Source organism: Emydura macquarii, unplaced genomic scaffold (genome assembly GCF_026122565.2).
Source record: "Emydura macquarii macquarii isolate MOO-44397 ecotype Brisbane River unplaced genomic scaffold, CSIRO-AGI_Emac_v2 contig_3128, whole genome shotgun sequence".
Classification (NCBI taxonomy): domain Eukaryota; kingdom Metazoa; phylum Chordata; order Testudines; family Chelidae; genus Emydura; species Emydura macquarii.
Genome location: NW_027133265.1, coordinates 6,203,321 through 6,217,628, shown reverse-complemented (window position 1 = coordinate 6,217,628; position 14,308 = coordinate 6,203,321). Strand labels below are relative to the sequence as shown.

General features: G+C 38.6%; 2 protein-coding genes across 17 annotated transcripts in view; one reads left to right on the top strand and one right to left on the bottom strand.

The window, feature by feature from the left end:
* The window catches only part of NSUN7 (NOP2/Sun RNA methyltransferase family member 7), a 56,633-nt gene extending 49,588 nt beyond the window's left edge, over positions 1-7,045 (top strand). For 3 of the 4 annotated variants that reach the window (XM_067531231.1, XM_067531232.1, XM_067531233.1), the window contains 2 exons: positions 1,269-1,383; positions 4,458-7,045. In XM_067531231.1, coding sequence (XP_067387332.1) covers positions 1,269-1,383; positions 4,458-5,108 — 766 coding nt within the window. In that variant the 3' untranslated portion in view covers positions 5,109-7,045. Of the gene's footprint in view, positions 1-1,268; positions 1,384-2,824; positions 2,935-4,457 lie in introns of those variants that run through there. The other variant, XM_067531234.1, reaches the window with a different exon arrangement.
* Positions 7,046-8,817: 1,772 nt separating this feature from the next.
* APBB2 (amyloid beta precursor protein binding family B member 2) overlaps positions 8,818-14,308 on the bottom strand; it is a 317,656-nt gene continuing 312,165 nt past the window's right edge. For 12 of the 13 annotated variants that reach the window (XM_067531217.1, XM_067531229.1, XM_067531216.1 and 9 more), the window contains one exon: positions 8,818-13,046. In XM_067531217.1, the coding sequence (XP_067387318.1) occupies positions 12,879-13,046 (168 nt within the window). In that variant the 3' untranslated portion in view covers positions 8,818-12,878. The remainder of the gene's footprint in view (positions 13,047-14,308) is intronic. The other variant, XM_067531218.1, reaches the window with a different exon arrangement.

Here is a 14,308-nt window from a genome sequence, read left to right as displayed (position 1 = left end):
TTAGTCCAGAAACTGCCATAGGTTTGATTCTCTGATCTGTTTTGTCTAACAGTGCCACTCCAGAAATGCAAAGTAGACTTAAATCTGGCAGATATGGGTGCCTGGGGAGTTCCTCAGTGAAGCTCTCCATCAGATTGCTGTTTTGTGGTGGGCTGTAGATCAACCCATGCTCATCCTAGGACTGAATAGTTGGAAACTTGGAAGGATAGCAACATCCTGTCCCTTCTTCACACTCTAGACTTGCTATGAACATAGCTCAGTCAGTATGTAGAATCTGACCCCAGGTTTCCTTTTAGGGTATGCTGTGTGACCATTTGTTTTCAGATAAAGACTCAATTAGTTGGTGTATTTCCAGTTTTGGCCCTTCAGAGGTTACCATGCCAAGTTTAGGGTAGCTTCAACATGCATAGCAAAATTCTTCAGTTTATTTCAGTTATGTTATAGGGAGTCCCAGTGGTATTATGCTGTAGTTAGATCTACCACACTCTCCTTAAGCATTATTCAAGAGTACATATGTTGGAGAATTCATTCAATATGGTCCTTGGTATCAAATCTAATGCTTCATACTGAAGTGCTTTTTCTTAGATGATCACCAGTTGGAGAAGCCCATGGGCATAACTCAGGAGGTGGTGGTACAAAGGTGACTTTTGGACCAGTCTCATACCTGGGTATAAGTTTGAACAGCCTACTGGTTGCTATAATTTTACACTGGCTGCCCATGGTCCTAGTAATCTGCAAGGCAGAGGTTGACAGAGGAGTGGATACATCACTGTCTCTACACCCACAATCTTCTCTTAATGCAGTCTAATGAACCTGAGGATCAAGATCTAGATTTTTTTAAATTTTCAAAGAACCTTTTTTAACAAACTTTAAATTTGATATTGTTCCATTAACAAATATATTTACTACATTTAAAACAAAACGTATTTAATACAAACCAATGTCGTCTTATACTCAAAGCACAGTGATGTTTTAATAATCTGACCTAACTTCAGTGAATGTATGAAAATGAGATTTAATTGCAAGCATGAGAAAACATTAAAAATGTGTGTTAATTATTTTAGTACAGGTTTGCTATTTGTAAAAGCTTAGAATTCTAAAATATTTTAATATTAGTACTTTTTTAATTAGGGTGTGTAAAATGTAATGCATGTCAATAAAAAAGATTTAGTCTTTATGTAGTGCACTCACATGATTTTGTTTTATTTACTTACACTTATTTATTTATTTACATTTAAAATTACAAGACTTGTTTGTAATATTTACAGGCTGAATCCTACTTTGTGGTGCAACTCCGAAATAGAGGGCCCTTCTGATATTTTTTTCAAAATGGAACCATCAGAGATTTCCAATGGCTGTTTCTTAGCTGTTCTAGCAAGACACGTAAGCCATACAAAGCATGCATTGGGAAAATTACTTGTTTAAAACGTTGTAGATGTGATTTCCATTTCTCTATTTTGTTGTTGTCTCTTAATACATTTAAAAATGAATACATTAAAGCGAACATTCATGAATTACCTGACTAATCACAGACAGGACAGTGGTCTTGTCTCTGAGCGTTGGTTGCACTGTGCTAAGCAAAAGCTTGAAGAACCAAGCAATCAGTGCAATAATTTTTCTCGAGGCAAGTGCACCTGAAACAAACATTCTCTTTCTCAGCATAGTGCAATTCCAGAGAGGTTTTCTATGAGCTTTCCATCATGTCTGTTCTATTTAGTGCTTAAAGAGAAGGTGCTGTGTGGTGAATTAAATCTATTGTACTGCTTGATCCAGTTTTTTAGCTCGTCACGTTTTATGGAGGATTGGGATGGTAGGCGGTTACTATTTCCTATTACATTACTCCCCTGTAACCAGGGTATATTTAAATCATGCTGATTAAAACTAGTATTAAGCAGAGGGGCTGTTAAAGCAATCATCCTGTTCTGCCTGTATGCATCAAGCCCAGCAGGGATCACAGCAGTGCTATGTATGTTGCCAAGACTTACCAATACTGAAAGAGATGAATCTTCTCCAACTACATGACCATGGAGTGAAAGGCACAAGAAGTTTCCAGTGAGGCTTCAACCCCCAATATTGTTTAAAAATTGTTAGAAAGTAACTTATTTTACATGGATATGCTTTGATGCTCCTTTAAGTGGAATCTGTTGAATGCTATCTACAGTACAAAGATATATATTTTTAGTATTCATTTACACACAGTGCCAAGAAAATGAAGGTGCTTGCTTTGTAAAAGTAGATGGGGAAAAATGTCATTTCTCCTGTGGGGGGATTAAAATACTCTCACAGTTACGAAAAACTGCAGCTTATTAATTGTGGAAGATGAATGATCAAATCAATCTTATAGTTAATCTGCCTCATTATAGCAACAATGTTTGTGGTGAGAAGCTTGTTTCTTGGGAAGACAGAAAGTTAGAGTTCCATGAGCACATGAGAATTCCAAATAGAAAAACCTGTTAGACTAGATGATTTAACTTCCTGTCTGTGCAGGATTCTCCTCCCACAAATACATAATATAATCAAGTTGTAGATTATTCCCTAGATGGGACTGCCACCATTTCTATAAGGGAGACTACTATACACACTAGAGTTCATTGTAAGATAATTCAGCCTAAGGTTTCTATTTCTCAGTTTCATTCCCATCTGTTTCTACCCTTAGGGTAAGTAGGAACATGAATTAAATTGTCAAGCTAGGTTATATGTATCTATCTTAGAAAAGAATACTGGGTAAACTTCCTAGTAATACTACTTATACGTCAAACGGCTTTGCAAACATTCATTAAATCAATGTTCAGAAATGGTGATGTATTTTCCCCATTATACACAGAGGAGGAACATCACCTGTTTCTGCCTGAGGGCATGCACCCAACAGCTCCACACCTCTTGTTCAGATGCTGAAGCCCCAGAGTAGTGCACAAAGTGGAAAAGACACTTTATCTAAAGAACCTGTGGGCCCAATCCAGTAAGTGTGCTCAGACCTCACCTAGTGGCTTGGGCCTCTGTAGATGAGCATTCACAAAATGGCCTGGGAAAATGATTCTTTCCTTATTTAGCAACAGTATGGAATAGCTGCAACATAGGCCAGAAAGTGAGTGACCAAACATAAAAATGAGGCTGTAGCCTGGTAGTTAGAGCACTCAGCTGGAGAGGTGAGAGATCCAGGATCCAGTCCTCCTGCTCCAATGATTTTTTTAAAATGGAATGTCCACAGTGGAGCAGCAGCCCCACCTCAGACTGTCCTATAGCTCACTGCATTAAGGCACTGGCCTAAGAGGCAGCACATTCCTCTTCATTCTCCCCTTAGGTGGGGGGGGGGGGTCTCACATCCCAACTAAGTACCCTAATTTTTGGGCTAAAAGTTATGACTGAGGTGGGGGTTTCTCCTTCACTAGCTTCTTGCTAAGACAGGCCTGCTGTCAGCTTGGTGTCTTGTATTGGTTAGCTCAGGCAAGGAGTCAATTAGCCTGCTGGCTTTTGTGAATCCCATCTCTGTCCCCTTTCATTGTCTAGGGAGCCTATGCCCCACACTCAAGCTTTGTGAACCCCAGTGCTTTTCTTAGCATCTAAAACGTTAGGCACAGCAATATGCAGTGTCACCCTGCTGACATTCCTTTGTGAATTTAGCACATAGTGCCTAACTGACATGCTAAACAGCAAGTAGTGTAGAAGCCACACAGAGAACACAGGAGTCTAGACTTCGATTTCCCGCCTCTAAACTAGACTGTGTATGGGCAATCTTTTCAAGGGCATCTAAAGTTAATCTACACTGACAGTAACATTGTGTGTTCATTCCCTTACTGAAGAGTTTTGGTAGTGGTATTTTCAGAGATGAACGAGGTTACTCAGCCAGAAGTAAGCAGCGAGAGTTCAAGGCGCCACCCTTTCCAGCAGCAACGGGCTTAACAGCAAGAGCCCCAGGAGTCACCCTGTCCAGTGCAGGGAGCACAGGGGAACCTAGGCCCACCCTACTCCATCATATTCTGACCCAGACCCTTTGAAACCAGTTACCCTGTTGCAGGGTTCAGGTCTCCATATTTCCAAGTGTGTCCCCTGGGTTGCTTCCTGCTCTATCTCCTTTGCTGGTAGCAGCTCATCTTCCCTTCAGTTGCGGCAGTTGACTGGTTGCCAGGTGTTCTGCCTTGGCAGTCTGGAATCTGGGCAGCTTCTTAGCAGGAGCCTGCAGCGTATGCCTCCTCTCCTCAGCCAGCCCAGACTGAACTGATTCCTTTTATATGCTGTCTCCACTGGAAGCATCCCCAATAAGGGCAAGGGGGCCTGGCCTCTTGAGTCCAAAGCAGTTTGTTAATAATTGCACCCCCTGTGCAGGGTTGATACACCCCCCCTCACACCCAGGTACTGAGACTCATTGTCATGTGTTTTAAAATGCAGTGCATGTGTAGTCTAAAGGATTAAAATAGAGTCCATAGCTTGATAAATACTAGTATTTCTTTAATTTTCAGAGGGATCCAGCTGAAGTAATGTCTGTTAAAGACATTTTGGCTCGTGCTGCAGCTAAAGGACTACTAGAAGGTCTTGATATAGGAAAATCAGCAAAGAGAGAAGAGAAAAGGAAGAAGAAATCAAAAGTAACACAGCAAAGAAATGTTCCTAAAGATACTGGGGTGCAAACAAACATTCTGGAGTTCCTGAACCGAGAAATATCTGTTAATACTAATTCTGATGTTTCACCAGCCAAAGGAATTAGTGGCATTCTACAAAAAAATGTGAACCAAATAAGTAGTTCCATTCAATTGAAGAAAATTACCAAACCTATCTCAAACTCATCCCTGCCAGGAATGCTGAAGAACACACCCACTCTGTCGTCTATGAGTAAGGTGTTTGAGAGACGGACACACCTTAGGAAGCCACGGGCAGAAGATAAAATGGTTGTATTGAAACCTGTGGAGATAGTTCTGCCTCCAGTAATGGTGCCCTACTTCAATCCACAAGGAAACAGATCCCAGATTTCAGCTCAACATTACTACTATCGCTGGATTGGAATAAAGAGCTCAGCACATGACCTATTTATACCTTCTTTATCCAAAAGATGGGTCAAATCAAAAGAAACTTTACCTTCAACTATGGTTAAGCATCCTCGACCATGGCTTTGAAGAAATAACTACGAACCAGTTACAAAGTCCATCTTCAAAGTTTGAAATTATATTTCTATAATGGTAAACATTCCTGTATAGGTTGATTCACACACTTAGAGGCCAGGATCTGTGCAGGACACTACTTACCTTTAGGAAACATCTATAATTAATACCCTTTTCATGGTTATTATGGAAGTAGTAGGGGGATATTTTGCAAATGGGTCTCTATTATAGAGTTGTTTCAATCCAGCTGTTAAATTCTGAATGTCAAAATGCACACAGAGTAACACCTACAGTAAATTATGCAAATCATTAGGGGGTGAGCTCAAAAGATGTATAGCTAATTACTAATCAGTAGAATGTGACATGTTGGTACATGCCTTCTTTCTACAACCTCTTGTGCATATCTGGGCATACTCAAAAAAAAAAAAACTTTGCAACTTTTGTTCAGTGGTGTAAAAGTTCACATAACAATGAAATACAACTTTTTGAAAAGTTTAATTTTCAGCTATCATCTTGTTGAAAAGTCATTTAGGACCATAGCATATGCGAGCAAAACATTAAAACTTTAAATCACACCATAAAAATATGGATTTTTTCACATGCCTATGTCCTTGTGTTGAATATTTTGTGCACACAATGGGGGCGCACATAAATGTCCTAGTTCACAGTCTGATGTGCTTTAATAAGCAGAAGAGGTAACTGTTTTAGAAAATTTCATTTTAGAAGTGGACAGGTAGTTTGATGCTAAAATGAATGCTGAATTAGCTCTGATCTGTCACAATGCTGCCATGGTTTACAAAAAGCACCATTTTCAGCTGAAGGGCAGCTGGTAGAAGAAGCTCAAATAGTGCTTTTCATGAAATTACTTTCTATTAGGGGTAAGAATTCATACATTGTCAAAGTGCTTTTTATTCTGTATCCCTATAGCTGACAGATGTCAAGCAAAATAGGTGCTTTCTTTTGTTAACACTAATACCAATATTATTTGAATATTGACAAGGTTTTTGGTTTACATTTACATGATTTTAACAATCTATTTGGAAACATTAAAAATGTTTGCTTCAAATGACATTGGTGGTTGAGGGGAAAAATGATAAACAGCATTTGTAGTTATATGTGAAGATCAGGTTGCAAGTTAAACTATAAATCTCATTTTAAACGGTATACATTAACTCATTTCTATCATTTCAATCTAAGTTTAATATATTTGTGCATCTTGCTAAATACATTGAGATGTCAATCTATAAAATATTAAACAATTCTAGGTTCCTAGAAGTTAATCACATTCTCATAGTTCCAGTGGATCAACGTTTTGTTTTTTTAAGCAAGCTGAAAAAGGTTTTCTTGACCAGAGGACATCTTAACTCTTTCATTGTTCACACTTATTCTGAAATTTGGATGGAACTTCAGAATTTCTTTTCTGTTTGAATTGATTAATGGATATTTTTATTTAAAATTGCTCTTATTAGCTTGAGACGTTGATCCCAACTAGCATATTCAAAGGTATTATGCAACATATTTTTAATAGGATTAGTTTTATAGGTTAACTTTCTATCAGATTTATAATTTAAAGCAGAAGTGTGTACTTCATAAATATTAAAAGTAAGGGTTTTTTTCCTATTTCACTTGGGTCCATTGTATTGGTGTCCTTACTGAACTGTTACCAGTTCTTAAATAAAATAAAGTGGGAATTATCTCAGTGTTTATATTCCATACTCAGTACTGAGACGCTAAAGGAAAGTTAAACAAATACACCTGTTTTGACAAGGGTTTGATTCAGCAGTGGAATAGGCACAACTGTTTTTGAACCCTCCAAGACATACAATATAAAGAGTGGAAATTACAACTACTAGGACATGCATTACATTACTGGCTTCCACTGTGTGGCCCTTGAGGTTCAAATTTGTATTTGATTATGAAATAAATATGCTGCCTGCCATTTTTAACAAGCATTTGCAGTAGTGCATTCTACTTTCCTTGCAGCCCTAGTACCACCCATTCCCATTCTTGAGAAGCTTTACCTGCAGCAGCTGTTCACCTACAGGTCCACTTCTGTGCTGGAGGGAAGAAACAAAGTGACTGCGCCCGTGTCCTAGCAGGGCTGTGAAAGCCCCAGGAATAGCTGGACAGGAACTCAGGAGTTCTGTTGCAGTCTACAGGATCACCTAGCGAAGGATGGCTTCCCTCCCCTGCACCAACCACCCACAGTAGCCCAGAGAGGGGGAAAAGGTACCTAGAACCTGTTATGACTCCCTGATTCTTTGTCCCAACGCTAACACCAGTTCAAGGTAATTCATCTCACTGAGATGTAAACTCTTAAGCCTGCTGATAACATTTCAAATGTCAGTATTAGCTACTAATGATCATTTCAGAAGTGAGGAAAGGGGTGGCAATGAAATCCAAAGGAGGGAATTGAGAATTCCTCCCAACAGGAATATAGAGGAAGAAAGGAAAGAAGGAAACAAAGGAAAACAGGAGGGAGGGAGGGAGAGTGCAGAAGCACCTGTGATTATAAAAGGTGAGTTTTCCTTCTGAGTGTTGCTGAATGTGATAATCTGTTTAACAAAGAAATAATTCTAACTGATCAGTTAATCTAGTTTCATGATGCTCACCCGCTACCTCTCATGGTGAGTAAATAGGAGCAGCCTTGGCTCTACACACTGGTCGAGTGTAAACTGATCCATGAAAACTGCTTCCAAACTACCAGGGCCAGAATTGTGACGGAATCACAATTAATTCTCTGGTCTGCTCCTGGGCAGATTGTAAATCTGGCTTGAGTCCTGTACAACTGAAAAAAAGCAAGAGAACAATGTGACACTATTTTAAAATCATACTTCACAATGGGGATGAGAAAAGGGCAGCTGCAGTTTAGCAAAAGGGAATGGAAAATATAAAGGTAAAATTATATTTTAAATATAGTTACTAAGCATGGCTCAACTAGACAGGTAGGGGTGTGAGATTCTGTAGGTGAGAGAGAGAAGGCAAAAGTTGTTTTGTTTTTGGTTTAAATCGTCGTTTTTAATAATGCACAATGGGTGTTATACACAATAAACTAAGTATAAGTCTCCTAAAATAAAAACAATATAGTGTGATCATTAAAATGTGCCAATTGACAGCGCTGGGAGTGGAAGTCCAAGCTCTATTCATATCTGAGCTATAGCACAGCAGTGCAAGTTTTAATCTGTTGTCCTGATCTAAGATGACTAGATCTCCATGGCTGGTTCAGTCTCTCTGACCAGATCATCCAAGAGCCAGCAGTAATAAATATGATGCTGAAGAACTACTTGCTTCACAAATCACTTTGCCATCAGCTGGTGGCAAATTTTGGGTACTCCCACACTGGTCCAGAATCGCACCAGAAACATACAAGTGAAAGGCTGTACAAGCCCTTTACCAAATCTTTAAAACAATTTCCCACTTCCTCTTCCTCCTCCCCCCATTAAAATATGCTTTCTAAGATTTAAAAGCAATTTATATTTTAAGCTGTGTATTGGGGAAAATCATAGTACCACCCTTTCCTTAATACTAGCTTAACATTCACCACTGAATAATTCAGAAAATACACTCAGTGTCTCTCTCCTTGCATGACAGAAATGTCCATGTATACCAATGTATACTGTTTACTAAACAGTAAATACAGAGACACTTTCCCCTTTCACCACCAAATTTCTGTCCCAAGAAAAATGAACTAATTTCCAAACATTACGGACTAGTGACAAGTGAGTCAAGCATGTTATGCATCTAAATTTATTCTCACAACAGATTACATTTAAATGTGTAAAAGTGGTCAACAGCAAAAAAAAATTCAGTGTCAATCAGGTGCTATATGTAACACTGAACTCTGACTGATAAACAGTGTGCATTTTCCCTTTCTCTTTTGCAAATACTAAGATAAATCAAACCTGTTTGTTGACTGTACAGCATAGCTTTTTAGCCATGTATTAAGATAACGAAGAGTAATGATGTTAATGCTAAAGCTGTAACGGCTGAGCCAGTATCAGCTATTAAAGTAAAAATAGCTCTGTTTTCCACATGTGATTTACTAACAGTTTTATATCCCTGCTTCATTGCTTTATGACATCTAATAAAATTTAAAAAAAGGGATTTAGAACGCTTAGTAAATGACATAGAATGGTCTTAATGGATTAGTTATTCCATAGCTTTATATCCTGCAAAACGAAGGAAGGCCTTCTTTTTTCGGACAGGTACAGGTAGCTCTACACAAAGTTTATCATCATTAAGAACTCATTATATTGTAAGTGGGATCAATGCCCTTTCATGCAATCTGTAGGTGTTTCTTATATCCTTACAAAACCTTCCCCACCCCTTTAAATAAAATAGTAAGTGATTTAAATAAAAACTGCACCAATAGTTGCTGCAAATTTCAAAGGAAAGCCACACTAGCTGTGGCTATAAATCTCTTTGTTTCTGCAATGGAGCATATTAATGAGGTGATGTGATACCTGCCTCTAACTTACTATTTGCATTTATAAAATAAGAGAAATTAGCTTTACATTGTTTTGCCATTTCTTCTACATACTCCCATAAAAATGTGACTACAAATAATTACAAAACCCACCTTTTTAGGCAATCTATAGTACATGGAGATTACTTAGCACTGGATATGTTGTGAGATCATGTCCAGTAAAGTACATCAACATAATAATGCAGGCTATTTCAGTAAAAATAGAATAAATAAAATAAAAATATTTTAAGCTGTATTTAACAGGTTAATTCAAAAAGGACATGAGACATACAAGGCATAATGAACATGGCTGCCTATTTACAGAATCACTACATATAAAGACTGCATAGGTAACTGAAATGTCACTAGAACATTGGGTAAAACAATGGCGTTTGCTCTCTCACACACACACACCAATCATACATTTTGGCCATGGCAAAAAGGAAGTCCACATATTGTTTTTATAGAATTGGTTTTACAAGGTTAGGCCTTGATCTTGCACTTAGGTATGTGCATAACCTGTAAGAGTATGTGTCATCCTGTTGAAGCCAGTGGGACTAATGTGCTTATAAAGCACATGCCTAGGTTTTGCAGAATCAAGGTCTTAATCAGTATTTTGGTAAAACAGGCAAAGCTATTTTTAAAACCAAGTATCTGCAATGATCTGAGACTTTTCAAGACATTTTTATCCTTTGTCTTTTCGATACCTACAGCAGCTGCATCCCTGACTCTGTTTATGTGCTTTGCTGCTGAAACCTGGCTAAGTGTTCAAGGTCCGGACAACAGGAAACAGAAACACACCAAGTAGTGAATAGAAACAACTTTTTTTTTTAAATGACTGTTTAATTACAAAGGGAGGCCCTGATCTGCCATCATGGGACAGCAGTATCATATAGATGCAGTGGATCTTCTATGGAATGTATTTATATTATTTAAAACTCATTGCAAATCTGAATCCTGGGAAAGTTTCAAACTGGAACTTTAAAAGGACATGGTCAAGGTATTTGCTATAATTAAAAACAAACAAACAGCCAACTATCTGGTTCCGGGAAGTGATCATGAATACAGCAGCTTACAGAATCTCTTGATCAGTGATTTTTATACCATCCAAGCTGGTGCTGACTAGATGGTGTTACCATCTGATGCCTGCTTGTAACCTCTGCAAAAAAAATTAGTTTTAGCACTGTTCCTAGTGGAAACCACTGAGATCACCACTACTGGAACCCAGAGAGACAAAGGAGTGACAGAGTGCAAATGTCTTCTAGCCCTGGATTTTCAGAACAGGGTTGAGATACATAAATATCTTGTGCTGTGTTGGAGCTTAAGCACTTGCCTAATTTTAAACATGGGTATAAAGTTAGGCACTTAGTTAAATACCTTGCTGAATGAGGACTACGTGCAAATGTTTTAGTTAAGTTTATACTATTGTGCTACATTATTACACTATTACAGTAGTGCCAAAAGACCTCAGTCGGGCCACAGCCCCATTGGAGGTACTAGTTAGGTACTGTGGTGCAACAGACGATTTTATGGCACCAGCATCTCAGCTGGTGTCCATAGAGTTACATCTGTTTCTGCCAGCTGAGCATCAGCCCTTCATTTGCCAGCACAGGCACGTTTCAGTCATGACAAGTTCATTTTAATTTTTTTTTTTTTTTTAAATAGCTGTTCATAATTCCTTTACAAACTCAAAACTGAAATGTGTTTGATCATCATTGCTTTGGCCTTTGCATCCACAACCTCATTTGTCAGTCACAGGGATAGCTCATGGGTAGCTGCTGCCACCTATTTAAAAAAAAAGGAAAATGCACGTAACCATTTATTTAAAACAAAAGTCCCTAGTGAATAGATATAAAGACTGTGAATAAAGCTAGGTCAAACTGGGCTATCAACCTTGACAGTGTCCCTTTAGAATTACAGGGTCACCATACCCAGATGGTTCAGACTTCAGAGTAGATGTCTAAAACAGAGGCAGAAAAATTTTAACACTGGTAAAAACATCTGCAATGTTCCATTTCTATTGTATGTACCAACCTGCAATTGTAAGAAGACAGGCAAGGGGAAAAAACAAAGAAAAAGATAAGCATATATGTGCATTCAAAGGTTAGCACAATGTACGTATGTAAGGGGCAATACTTCACAGTTTATGCCTAGGAATTTACAGGAGACTGGACCAACACACTTAGCTGGAGCTTTTGGAGCAAAATCACTGAAATCAGGTTACACTACATGTAGCTCCAGCATATCAAAGAACTGCTGTGTCGTCCCTTTGTTGATAGCTGCTACAGAAAGGGCATTAAAGTAAATGCAACTTTCCAGGATAGTGTAAATGAGAACAGATCTGCACAACAAAAAAGTGATCGTTTTTTCTGTGTGTCTCATGTAAATATTAACTCAGCACCAAACTCCAAATGCAAGAACTGTGTGATTGGGCCTTCAATTGAAAGTTTGCACGCAGGAGGAGTAACATAGGGAAAATGTTAAGCTTTCTAGTTTGTGCTATGTATAACAGTTCCAAATAGGTCCCTCTCCTAATCCTAGGTGGTATGAGCCCACAGTTAAATAAATCACGTTTTTGTTGCACCATATAGGATGTTGGAGAATAGGTTTAACAGCTTCCAGGTGTGTTTGTCTGTGTGAAGGTGAAGACATCCTTCTCTGAATTATTCAAAACTTTTCTTCTCCAAGATCATAATATATAAACAGTAGATGAAATATGGTCACCATGGGTCAAAAGCATGTCAGGCAAAGTCATGAAGCGGTTCCCAAACCAATGCCAATGCACAATTTAAAACTGACTAACAGGTGCAGTTTTGTAAAAATAAAATTTGGTATTTATACGACAGTAATTCAATGGTAACTAATACTCAGTACCTACTCCAGTGTTGAAAACAGGGCAAAGTGCTGTAGGATTTAAGGATTGCTTGTGACAAATCCAGATCAAGAAGATGGTGAAACTATTAATTCAGGTATCATTCACTCCAAGGACTTTAACATTAGTTCACTAGGAGGGACGTGGCCATATTCTTTGTGTGTGAGAATGTAGGTAATGTTCATAATATTTACAATCAGAAATAGACCTTCCACTGCTCATGATGTAACTCACTGACAGCAAAAAATTATTCATGCGTCTTTTCATATCACATGATGATGGCAAGAACAAGAGAACATGCTTGTCTAACATTGTTTTGATAAGGATAAATTCTTTGAAGACAAAGCATCAGCAATTTAAAATGGAAGGTCGAACATCATCAGTTCATTTTCTTTAGCGTAGCTACTATATCTTTAATTACGTGTTACAAGATTCTTTCCTTGGGCGGCTACGGCATCTCCGTAACAGGGCGTTTCTGTTTCAAAGTGTCAATAAGGGACAACACTCCTCGTTTTACATTAGTTGTGACTCTTCTGGTCATCGAGTCTGCAGGCGGAGGGGGCGGTCGAACTTTCTGTGAGGGTGGTCTGGCTACCAAGCACTTCTGATACCGTAACTGCAACAAAGCAAACGTGTTCCACAGTCGTCAGTGTATTTCAATACCTTCCCATCAGAATCAGGCATTCAATACTTTTTATACATCACAGGCAAAACTCTGCCTTTGAACTTGCATGCACAGGCCTACTGAAGTCAGTGGGAGCCAGGCCTGCTCATCTCTGAGCAGAAATTGCCTCAAGGTATGGAGCACGGCCTGAAATCAGAGGAACAGGTCTTTGAACTCCAACAGGTGCCCTTGGTTTCAGCTGTTCCTGTTCTCTGAACGACCATCATATAAACCAATTACATGGTTTGAGCACGATGCAATGTTAATGCACAAATATAAATCAATACAATACTGGTGTTAACGTATTGTAAAAGACAGTCATCTTTTTAACATAAGAAACAATAATTCAGCATGGCAATAGATTTGTTTCCCTAAAGCAACATGTTGGCAGAACTTGGCTCTCTAAAGCTAAAATTATGACATTTAGTAGGGAATGAAAGTCACGCAGATCTGAGGTCCACCACTTGCTAGAGTCATTCCAGGAATGGTGCCAAAAAACCCACTGCTAAACTAAGGCATCAGTGACTATTTTTAAGGCTATCTCAAGAAGAGACTAGAAACAAATGCTGAATTACATTGGTATGTGTGAGAAGCTGAAACTCCCCCTCAACCTTATCATTTGTTTCCCCCCAGACGCTAACTCTGATAGATCTAGAACAGCCAAGCCCTTGGAACTGCCAGAGAGTTAGCTCTATTGCCTCCAAAACCCGAAAGTGCATCTTGAAAATGGGATAAAACACTAATTCTAACTTCAACAGTTTATGCAACACTGGCTGCTACAATCACGTTGGAACTGAAGTGGAGGGGAAAACCAAAATAAAATAAGAATTAAATGATTGTAATGGTCTGAACACTTTCCAGTGCTAGAAACACCCTGGCAGACAATCTTTTAAAAGCAGTGGCCCTGGCCCAATAATCAGATAAAACATTTCAGTTCTCAGAAACTTCCCAAACTATGTTCTCCCAGTTTGATACTGAGCCATTAGTAACTACTCTTTAACTACGGTCTGCAACCAGGTAAGCACCCACCTTATAACAACTCCATTTTCCTAGTTTGCTTATGACACTGTCATATGGGACTGTGTAAAAAGCCTTCCTAAAATCAAAATATATCATGTCTACTGCTTTCCTCCATCCACTAGGCGAGTTGCTCTTTCAAAGAAGGAAGTCAAGTTGGTTTGGCATGACATATTCTTGACAAATCCCTCCAGAGT